Source organism: Thalassophryne amazonica, chromosome 6, assembly GCF_902500255.1.
Source record: "Thalassophryne amazonica chromosome 6, fThaAma1.1, whole genome shotgun sequence".
Taxonomy (NCBI): Eukaryota; Metazoa; Chordata; class Actinopteri; order Batrachoidiformes; family Batrachoididae; genus Thalassophryne; species Thalassophryne amazonica.
Genome location: NC_047108.1, coordinates 88,946,981 through 88,959,151, shown reverse-complemented (window position 1 = coordinate 88,959,151; position 12,171 = coordinate 88,946,981). Strand labels below are relative to the sequence as shown.

Genomic DNA, 12,171 nt, shown 5'->3' with positions numbered 1-12,171 from the left:
GCATCAAAAAAATAGTCCAACAGTTTAAGAACAGTGTTCCTCAGTGTTCAATTGCAAGGAATTTAGGGATTCCATCATCTACAGTCCACAATATAATCAGAAGATTCAGAGAATCTGGGGAACTTCCTACACGTAAGCGGCAAGGCCGAAAACCAACATTGAATGCCCATGACCTTAGATCCCTCAGGCAGCACTGCATTAAAAACTTACATAATTGTGTAAAGGATCTTACCGCGTGGGCTCAGGAACACTTCAAAAAACCATTGTCAGTTAACACAGTTCCTCGCTGCATCTACAAGTGCAAGTTAAAACTCTACCATGCAAAGCAAAAGCCATACATCAACAACATCCAGAAACGCCGCCACCTTCTCTGTCCCCGAGCTCATTTGAAATGGTCAGATGCAAAGTGGAAAAGTGTGCTGTGGTCTGATGAGTCCACATTTCAAATTGTTTTTGAAAGTCATGGATGTTGAGAGGAAAAAGACCATCCAGATTGTTACCAGCGCAATGTTCATAAGCCAGCATCTGTGATGGTATGGGGATGTGGTAGTGCCCATGGCATGGGCAGCTTACACATCTGTGATGGCACCATCAATGCTGAAAGGTACATCCAGGTTTTGGAGCAACACATGCTGCCATCCAAGCAACGTCTTTGTCAGGGACGTCCCTGCTTATTTCAGCAAGACAATACCAAGCCACATTCTGCACGTGTTACAACAGTGTGGCTTCGTAGTAAAAGAGTGTGGGTACTATTGCTGGCCTGCCTGCAGTCCAGACCTGTCGCCCATTGAAAATGTGGCGCATTATGAAGCGCAAAATACGACAATGGAGACCCCGGGCTGTTGAACAACTGAAGTGTCTTCAGTTCCCAAACGCTTATTGAGTGTTGTTAGAAGGAAAGGTGATGTAACACAGTGGTAAACATAACACTGTCCCAGCTTTTTTGAAATGTGTTGCAGGCATCCATTTCAAAATGAGCAAATATTTACACAAAAATAATAAAGTTTATCAGTTTGAACATTAAATATCTTGTATTTGTGGTGTATTCAGTTGAATATAGGTTGAAGAATCATTGTATTCTGTTTTTATTTACATTTTACACAACGTCCCAACTGCATTGGAATTGGGGTTGTCATATTGATGTGCACTGTAAAGTGTTTCTCTGATCTCTGTTTCTTCCAGACATCTATGCAGTCCCGAAGATTGAAATTCTCTCATCTGTTAAAGTGATAATTACACCTACTATTAAGAGGTCAACAAACAACAGAACAAAGGTTAGTTTTGTTGTCATCACCAAATGTGACATATGCGTGAGAAATAATAGCGAACCTTTGCTGCATTTGCATGTTGGCTGTTTGCGGCAGACGGTCAACCTGATTTTCCATTGTTGTCAAGATGCTTGCAAACACAGAGAGCTCAAACAAATAATGTGCAGCAATTTAACTGTTTAACTGCATAATGTGTCTGCTGCAAATTCACACAACGCACACAGTCTCAGAAACACTTTGCAAACTTTCACCACACAATGAAAGTACAAGGTGAGCCCCGTTAACTTGCGCGTTTTGGAGTCCACAGAATCGGGCTGTGAGTTATCTGAAACTGCGAGTTAATGAGGTCGACCAAAAAATCCCAAAACTTCAAATCAGCTTGCCTTGCTATATTACAATAGTTTCGACCATTTGTGTGATTTCCTTCCTGGATGGTGATGAGTTCTTAATCTGGGGTCAGTCTGGATCTTTTTCTTCCTCCTCTGACTGCCGCACATCAGCGATGAGAGGTTTGTCAGTGCAGACGATTCTCGACAATTCAGTTTTTGGATGTGACTCTTGAGATCCTTACTGCCGGTTCATACTGAGCTGGAATTTATAAATGCGTGCGTCCAGAAATTTCAAAACTGATGATCACTCCCAGAAACGGTCAAATCAAAATGGACTTTTAGTCTAAATTTTCAGGTTCCACAACTTGACCGCGAGTAAAGCAAAATCGCGATTTAAGGCCTATTTACACGAGCATGCCTTTGCTTCATGTAACAGTATGACCTGTGTTCACAGCTGGACGCCGTTCTTTGTTCTACCGGCTGCCACGTGCTCTGTGCTGGGTGCTGCTTATGTAAAATAATTATTTTGTGGTGGATTAATAATTTTTTTTCTGCAAATTGGCTGTTGAAAACTGCTCTAATCACAGAGGAGGCTGCAGCCGGAGCTGTTCGCGTTTGCACACACACGCATGCGCCTAAGAAGCTGCAGAAAGCATTTTGAGCCGTCTAAAAGGTCATTGTCTTGTTTACATTGTCATGGCTTGATAAAACAGTTGTGTGTTCTTTGCTTCTTGTGTGCAGCTGTTAAAGTATGTTCATAACAGATTTAACTTCTTGTTATAATTCTTCAGACGAGCTACGCTCTGATGCGATCCGCTGACGTCACCACTTGCTCTCTTCACTTCTTGTTTACTCCACTTGAGGAGCTGCACGTCGTGTTGGAGATTAGATTGCGCCACATAGCACGACATTTGTGCGTGAATTTTTTTTTTAAACATTTCAAATTCTCTGTGCGCAATATCACGCACCGGTTTTTGCGTTTTATATAGATTTTCAATGCATTTAATAGAAAAGTCAGTAAAAGCCCTCCAGGCAAAACACATTTGCATGCATGCCAGTGAAGAAATTGTCAAATTTTATTGCAGATACAAGAAGAGCCACATCTAATATATTTTAAAATATAACGCAATGCTAAAGTACCCTATGCCGTATGAGCATTGTGTTTGTTATAGTTTGCTTTTGTTTAACCTGTTTTGCCCCACTGGCAACAATTGTTGCCGAAGTGTATCACTGTCATTTTCTACTCACAATAAAAAAATCTCAAAGGTACTAATGCAGCTTTTTCCACTTATAAAAAAAAATCTGGACATAAACGGATTCATTACTAAGATCCTGTTGTGTTAAGTACAATTTTTACAAGTTCAATAAAGCCTCTCTATCAATCAGTCAAGCAAAAGCAATATTTCCGTTTTAACGCCATCTGCAGGAGGCCTTGCGTGTGTGCATATGAGTTTTTGAGAAAAGGGAAGTTGTGCAAATAGATGAATATTTGTAGATCACCCTCTGCATTTGCAGGCATTAGTGAGACAAATTTAATTCCATAGGAAGTTTGACTTAGCAAAAGTTAGTGTGCATACTAATATCTGTGATTTGTCTTTAAATCAGTTCAGAGGCGTTATTAGGTTCCAAAAACAGCATTTTCAGTCTTAGAAGTGTTTATTTCTCGCTAGCTTTTACAGAATATATGAGACAGGTGTTATTTCTAGCCAAAAACAAAGCCAGGTTAGCAGCTAACGAAACCAGGAAGTGGCATCACCACGCTAATGTCCATGAGATCCTACCATAAATTAGGTACAGAATGTGACATTTTAACGTCCTAAAAGTTAAAAGGTTGGCCATCTTTGAACTTCAATCAATCAATCAACTTTTTTCTTGTATAGCGCCAAATCACAACAAACAGTTGCCCCAAGGCGCTCTAAGGTCTGTGTCCCAAGAATGTTCCCTGTCAATTTGAAGACTGGCAGTAATAGGAGTGGATTTATGCTGAGCACAGACAGACGGGACAGATGGGCAAAAAGCTTTCACAATTCGCCCTATTGACGTTTCAAATCCCGCAAAACGTCAGAGAGGTCGCCGCGCTGCGAGATCTCAGTAACATTGAGAAACTGTATTGAGACGCTCTGATCGGTCCTGCACTTTAACACACCACGGACAACACAATTAACATTGCAACATAAAACTATTTTTATACTGTGCCTAAAACACTCATGAATATATTCTCTGGGTTTTTAGATGTTGTTATTGCGTTTGTTTTATGTAAACATGTGAGAATCACAGGCTGTCTGTTATTTTCAATGGGAGCTGCTGTGAGCTACACTCGCTTCCTGGTCATGTCGTTCTGGGGGGAAAGTGAAGTTTGCTCTTATGCTGCGTTTACACATAACGACAAGTCACGAATGCGACGAGATGTCCTCAGGAACTGCTACAACCTGTTACCACACGTTAAGATTAATTGCACGTGTTGCTGGAGAATTATCAGGAACCATTACGCACGGTCAAGAATAGTGTTACGTGTTGTTGCGCGCAATTGCGCGTAACAGTGCATCGTTACATTCTGTCATGTTGTAAATGAGGTGAATTGCCTCCACACACACCCATATTCATCCAACCGAATTCAGATCGCTCCAGTTTTTCAGAGGAACTTTGTGACTGCATGCGTAGTTGGCTTTGTGCCATGGAGTGGTGCAGAGAGGACAGAGCCAGATGTGTGGCGTCATGCGGCTCTCGTCTCGTGCATTTTCCCAAACATCAGGCACATGCAGCAGGTGGAACACCTGCAGGAGCGCTGAAGAGCACTGAAATGAGACTTTTAGCCGACTTGGTGTCAGCAATCAAACTGAATGTGGTGCAGCAGGGTTTAATTGTGCGCATGCTTTCTTCCTCCGCTGGACTGGAGGAGGTGCAGAGATGTCTGGCTGCACGTGAGTCTCTTCTCGCTCCTCTGGTTGCTCAGACTCGTCCTCCCGCTCATCGGTTACAACAGCAGGTGGAACACCTGCAGGAGCGTCCTGTGGAGCTTCAGCAGGAACTGTGGAAAGACACTTGGAGCTGAGTTTAATTGTGCGCACGGTGACAGAAACGATTCGTTGTGGCGTGCAGTGGAATGTGACGCCGCGTTACAAGTCGTGTCAAAGCTTGACAGTTTCCTTGTCACTTCGTTCTATAAACGCGTGACAGTTTGGGCTTCAGGAACCACTATGAACGTTGTCACGTTCTATTAAGGATCACTAGTCATCAAGACGGATCAATACGCTCAGTTGCGACCTCTACGATGTGAGACGAAATGAGGGTGGTGTGTAACATTCGTGGAAGATTTTTGACAGGCAAAAACATGCTCCACGAATATCAAGAATAGCACGCACCAACACGCACTATTAAGAAACCTATTCAGATGCGTTGTCACATTAAGAATGTCAGGAATGTGTCACGAATGACAGAAAAATGACATTCGTCACGCGTCTTGGTTATGTGTAAACGCACCTTTAACGTCTTGATTATTCTTTACAACACTTTGTCCTCTCTGTTCCAGACTAATATATATAATATGTCTGAAATTCAGTTTGTTTTATTAAATTCCACGCAGATTAAACGTAGCAGACACGGATTATTTGTTATTGTTTTAGCAAGTTTTCAGGGTATCATGCAGCAGTCTCTTACGTGACGAAAAGCATAAAAAAAATTCCATTTTTGTAGTATAATATTCATTACAATTGTCATCATGTGGATTCTCTGTGTTGTTTGGCCTACATCAACTCTCTGGCACACAAGGGATTATGGGATATGTCAATAGGGTGAATACCCAAGGGTAAAAATGCACTGCCGTCTGTTCAAACCATAATAAAGCAATGGGCTGTTTAAACCAGTTTTCTGCTCCACGGTGAGGATGTGGGTCTGTCAGGATGAATATGATGAAGGGCTGTTCCACTGTGGCAGAGCTACGTGCTCCCCTGAGTGCTCCTCTAATGTTTTGCTGTGTTCTTTTGTTGTTAGTGTGGAAATGAAAGAAATCCTCTTGCAGTCAGAGTTAAGTGTCGCTGGAGTCCCACACACCAGCAACCACACGTAACCAAAACGGCCTCATCGCGGTAATTTGAATGCATGAGGAGTACAATTTAACCCGGATTTAATGAAAGTATGTTGATGATAATGATGATAGATGTGGGGTTTTTGTTCTTTTTTTTTTTTTTTTTTTTTTCCAGTGGGAGCTGATATATGATTGTGTCACAGCTGAAGCACATTCTACTGTTTACGTGGTTTACAGCACAACGTTGACCAGCTGTAATGTCAGTTACACAGTGTCAGGTAGTGAATTTAGAGTTTCTGGAATTGTGCCTCATCTTTTATCTCTTTGCTGTCACATTTTAGTGCAGCAGATAAGTGAATATTTACAGAGGAATCCTTCAAATGGTGTTGCAAGCACCAAATTTGGCACAAATACTTCTTACGCATTACTCTTTTGAAAAAGCAGAGCATCCGCTTGAATTTTCAATAGGCAGCCAGGTAGGGGTCAGTTGAAGAATTACACAGGGTTCAAGATTTAAAAATGCTGCAATCATATTGAAAGTAGGGATGGGACCGATCCAATCCCAGATCGGTAATTCACGTATCGGAAAATACTGATCCAACCAGCGACATTTTTCATTTTTCTCTGAACTGCTGTTTCCTGCCTGCTTGTTTAGTGCCAAGCGTGAGGCGGGGAGGAGGGGGGAGGTTTCTGAAGCCGGGTTGTTTGAGAGAGCTCTCTTCTGCAGTGTTGCAGCTGCGGTTTAGTGGCAAATCTCTGCTCGGCTCTCGGGTTCAAATTGTCTGTTTGTTGAGCACGGATTATCCAAAAAATTAACTGAATTGTTGCTGAAAATGTGTGCTAAAAAGATAGTCGCTTCACTGTCCCGAGGCTGTAAAACGCCGGCTCAGCGTGCAGCCGGGGAGGAGAAGCCGAACAGAGATTCTGTCCGCTGAAAGGGGAAAAGGCTTTCATCTTAGATAAACCTTCTAGCAAATTGTAGCTCAACTTTCAGGTCTCCTTTTAAGAAAATCCTCATAAAATCAACAGTAATGATAATAATAATATTTAGGTATCAGATCAGAAAAGTATTGGTATCGGGATCAGATTGGGAGTGAAAAATTGTGGATCGTGCAGCCCTAATTGACAGGTATTCCATATTATTTGTTTGATCATTAAGATTTCAGAAAGGGATAGTTTGAATAATCTGACTGAATTCTATGGAGTCATGGGGTTAAAAAAATAACAAATTGTGCGAAAAGTCAACTTCAGTTTTGTACAGGGGTCAAAAGTAAACATTGCTCCAATTTTCAAAAGTGGTGCAAATTATTGGTTGAGCTAATAGGATTAATAAATGTAATAGTTCTGATTGTTGAGTGCTTGGTCTGCAGAGTAAAAGTTAAACAATGTTGACATCCATTGGATTCTATGACGTATATGTTACCCTGTAACATCATAACTCAACACGACACATGATGCAAACTATTCCTTTTTAAAACCCTATTAACTCAACCAATAATTTGCATTATTTTTTTTCCAAAATTAGAACAGCTTTAACTTTTGACCCTTGTATAAACTGAAATTGACCTTTGTCACCATTCATGCTGTTTTAACTCCATAACATTCAGTCACAAATAGTCCAAGCTATACCTTTTTGGAATCTCTGTGGTATAGTTTTCAATATGATTGGAGCACCTTTTTATTTTGACCCCGTGTAATTCTTCAATTGACCCCTACCTGGCTGCCTATTGGAAATCCAAGTGAACACCCTGCCTTTTCAAAAGGGTGATGTCTAAGGTGTATTTGTGCCCATGCAATTTGGTGCTTGTATCACCATTTGAAGGATTTTTTTTTTTTTTTTTCCAATTGTCCACTGCACTATTTCTTTACCACACAATCCCTTTTTTCCTCTCCACTTTATCATTTTCTTGCATTCACCTTCCCTCTGCCATCAGTAGATCAGCACAAAGGGCAACGTGGGTGCATGTCATGTGATGTCAGTCTGTCATAAATAGGATATTAAACATGATCGCAGTGATGATTTCTGTGTTTTTGTTTTAGAGCCCACTCCAGACTTTCACCTGTCTGTCAGTCGGACATCTAAATCTGTCAGTGTATTTGTGGAGAGTGAAGACAAAGTTTACACCAAACTGTGTTACCAAAAAAGTACAGGGAGGTGCATTGGCACGTCAACTTTCACCCCAGTTACTGTATGTATCAGATGCACAGTTGTTTATCTAAACGGTAGCCGTGCACGCTGATGTTGATTTGTGCCATCTTTTCAGATTGATCCATCTCAGTCTCGATCAGCTGTTCTTAACATTCCTTACTGGCTGCCCTGTGTCTGTGTACAGGTATTTTTTATTTTTTTTTCTTGTAATTTCTGTAAGTGGAGCTGGTATTGAACCGTGTGATGTCAGTCTGATGCCTGTCTGTGCACGTCTTTGGATTCACAGGTTTATTACACCCACACGGATGCCCGGCGTGATACAAGGTGTCCCTTTCAGAATGACAACATTGTCGGTGAGTTTGACAGATGATTCATGTCGCTCAGAATGAGTCATCAGTTTGATCAGAATCAAGCACCCCTTAAAGGGACGGGATGTTGTAGGAGGAAATTTTAGATGTTGTGTGTTTTTTGTTTTGTTTTTTGGTGATTAGTAAAAAAGATAACCCTTTCTGGCTGCACTACAGACACATTTTAGTCCTGTTTTGAATGTACTTCCTTCAGTGACCTTGTGTTTTCTGTCACGTGTGTGAGTACTAAAAGAGGTTATATATGAGAACTAGAGTCTGCACTCCCATTAAAGGTGAACGTCCCTTCATGGACAGCGACATGACATTTCCTACCGGGGAAAATATTGACGAAGTTCCTGGATGTTAATGCATTTTCAATGGAGATTCGTGACTGAACACACTCAGAAAAACGCTTGCAAAATAACGTGTTAAAATGCCATTCTGACCTGGATATCGAGCCAGTAAAATTAATTAACGTTAAATTATGTCAGGAAAGTATCAAACTTGCTCTGACACCCACACATTTCCAAATATTAGTGTTGAAAGTTATACAGATCTGATCTTCTGTTTCAGCTGCTGAGCTGAGCTGCTGCTGTGTTCATCACAGCGCGGCTCCCAAAACCATTACAATACATTATATATATATATATATATATATATATATATATATATATATATATATATATATATATATATATATATATATATATATATATATATATAATCGCTATTTTAAGGTGAAAATTTTTTAAAAAATTGTCTGTCTTGTCGACCAATTTTAATCACTAACGACAACTATTTTAACTAGACATGACATTGGTCTAGCAGTAGAAAATATCAACTAGATATAAGTGAAGAGTTAATGGTCCGTGTCCACGGACGACACAGGTATGGCAGGAAACACACACCTGTTTATAGAACAAATGTCACGGACAGAGTGACAAGAATAACCAAAACCACTTACTTATGGAAGGAAATGTTGTCTCTCTTCTTCCTCCGTTTGTGGCTTTGCCAACATGCGAAGGTTTCCGCCATATTCCACCTGTTTCTTGACGAGACTAATTGAGCATCTATGGGCGCAAATCACTAACTTGCTCAGAATTAAAATGGCGACCACGCCTCAGTGCAACCACGGCCTCAAGTTCTCATATATAACTTCTTTGGGTTTAACTCATGCATCCATCGATTCTCTATACCTGCTTACTGCAATCAAGGGTTAGGGCCCCTTCACACATAGTGCAAAGTTTGTCAAAGTGCGCACGGAAGCAGGAATCGTATGCAAAACGTGGAATGGTAGCGCCTCTCACGCCTCGTACACCTGTTGCTACAACTATATGCGCACACCAGCAGCTGAAAGAGTGTGCGCTGTGCGAACCCATCGCACCCTCTTGCGGCAGGTGTCGGCCAAATTCCAGGTGACACGCACGAACATCTAACACCGCTCACATGGCACTTAGAAAATGTGTGGCCAGTTGCACTCTTGGCACAACAAGAGACTGCATATCATCACTGTCATGCTGCTGTGAAATTTGTCTAAGTTCCCCACGAGTGTGGAATTGCTGAGATGTGGTGTGCCACAGAGTGTCAACTCCCCCCACAACACGTGTGTGCGTGTGTCGTACCCCCCCCCCGCTCCCCCCAACACGTGCATGCATGTGGTTTGTGCGCCCCCCCGCAGGTGAGGCGCCTCTCATCTGATCACAGAGTGACACCTTGGTCTGTGCGCTGAACAGACGGGGTACGGCAGCTGTTGACATCACTGGTCTGGACATCAGAGCTGCAGAACATGCACCGTGTTTTGATGGACACACGCGTGTGTGCGCTTGCGGTCCTCACATTGAAAACATAAAACCTATATTGCTTCTGTGACGGGCTGGAGAGCGCGTACACTGACAGGCTGTTCTAGCTGGACTGGACCATCAGTTCATGTGGACATGCAGCAGGCAATCTGAAACGTCACGTCTGTCTGACAGGACAGTAAGCGGGGTGCCGGAGGACCATATGACAGGCCAACAGTATGACAAATACGCCACTTTCAATCACATATCAATCCAATCAATTTTTTTATATAGCGCCAAATCACAACAAACAGTTGCCCCAACATATCAGCAGAAATACACCGTAGCAGATGCCGCTTGATCTGTTATCACAACACTTTTCTTTTTTTTAGTAAATACGTTTGTCTGCTTGTTGATTTCAGCTATTTCACATTCTTGTTACAAGACAGACATTGTGGCGCAATAGTAGAGTGTCTGTCTGGTAATCAGAGTGCGTGGGTTCAAATCCTCTTTAAACCGGGTTTATTTAACCGCAGGGTTCTGTATTGCATCCCCCTTTATGTATTATTTATATCAACCCAGTGATATTCAGTAATTGTACAGCTGGTTTATTTCTTTTTCCTCTGCATCAGCAGCACGATGTGGTGCAGCTCGTCCCATGGAACGCAATGCAATCTGTCGTGTGCACGAACCGTTGTGCCAGCGTCGTGCACGCCTGCCCGTTGGCGCAATGTTTCGTGGTGCGCTCATACAACTCTACAACCAGGTGTCGCCCTGGAGTTGTATGCAAATTGACCAAATTCACACTATGTGTAAAGGGGCCCTTACAGAGGGCTGGAGCCTATCCGAGCAGTCACAGGGTGTGAGGCAGGGTACTGCCTGGACAGGACACCAGTCTGTCACAGGGCCACATACAGACACACATTCACACCCACACGCACACCTACGGACAATTTAGAGTTACCAGTCCACCTAACCTGCTTGTCTTTGGATTGGGAGGAAGCCGGATCACCCGGAGAGAATCCATGCAAACACGGAGAGAAAATGCAAACTCCACACCAAAAGGCCCCATGCAGGAAGTGATCCCATGACCTTCTTGCTGTGAGGCAACATGTTCTAACATTAAGCCACTGTGCTGCCCAGTTTAAATCATCTAGATCAAAAGTCCTATATACGGTAGCCCCTGAGCTCTGTTGGGGCCTCAGTCCTTATCCTTGTATTCCATACCACAAAACGGAGAAGGATGCCCCCTTCATGGGACATCAGTCCATCACATGCTACTTCCCCAGCCAAGACTAATACCTATTTACAGATCAGTGGATTGGGACATTGGAACCAAAACCCAGGTCTACTTATTGGTAGCCCAGATCCTAGCCACTGAAAGTTGGTGAAGAGATCGGAATCACAGAGATGGACCTAATTATATTTAGCTGACACAGATAAAGGGATGACACCAGGATTTGTCCCCTTTCTTTATTATCACACGTTTTGCACTTTTTGCAGTGTTTTCATCCAGTACTCAGTGAATAATGTGTGGATCTCAATGAAACACCAGATCTAAGCTTTGGAAGTGGAAGACTTTGACAAACAAGTACTGTAACTTCAAGCTCATCAACCGGCCGTCCAGCAGGTGGCAGTATTCAGCGGGTGTCGGACAGGTTTATAGTTTATTCCATTAGCAAAAACAAACTTTTTAGATTGATCTGGTGCATTAAGTTAGTCTCATCAACTTGGCCTCATTATGTGTGGGGAGTTACAAGATGTTCTTTTTGTTGGACACTGGATTTTACAGGGTAGGTGCCTAGGTTTTTCCAAAGCTTATTAAAATCAGACATAATATTAATAATTTATGAAATGGATGAATTTGTGTTCTTACATGTCAGTCCCCCCCCCCTTATATTTTAAGTGCTACAAAGACATCTCTTGAACTGTTCGACGCTCTTTGGGGAAAGAACATGCTGTACTGAGCGCCTGCTTCTCTTTTGCTTTCCGATTCCTACATGTGATCTTTTCAAGCACAAATTGCAACCACAGTCTGTGACATCACTCGTGTCTGATGCTTCAGCAGACACATAAAGGTCGACTGTTTCTCACAGTCTTATCTGTCTGACGTTGGTGGTAAGAAGTGTCGACCTGAGGAGACTTTCATGACTAAGAAAGTGGGCCAGATGGACAGAGGAAGCTTGTAGCCACACTATAGCCCCCGTGGTTCCCAACTAGAGATCTGAGCTCACCTTTGAAGAGGGAGGTGGGGGACGGGGGTGCCAAAGACCACA

At 42.4% G+C, this 12,171-nt stretch overlaps 1 protein-coding gene across 1 annotated transcript in view; it reads left to right on the top strand.

The window, feature by feature from the left end:
* Positions 1–1,770: 1,770 nt before the first annotated feature.
* The window catches only part of LOC117511488 (interleukin-17 receptor E), a 59,680-nt gene continuing 49,279 nt past the window's right edge, over positions 1,771–12,171 (top strand). The window contains exons 1-6 of the mRNA XM_034171507.1: positions 1,771–1,777; positions 5,651–5,682; positions 5,797–5,899; positions 7,662–7,810; positions 7,886–7,954; positions 8,057–8,123. Coding sequence (XP_034027398.1) covers positions 1,771–1,777; positions 5,651–5,682; positions 5,797–5,899; positions 7,662–7,810; positions 7,886–7,954; positions 8,057–8,123 — 427 coding nt within the window. The remainder of the gene's footprint in view (positions 1,778–5,650; positions 5,683–5,796; positions 5,900–7,661; positions 7,811–7,885; positions 7,955–8,056; positions 8,124–12,171) is intronic.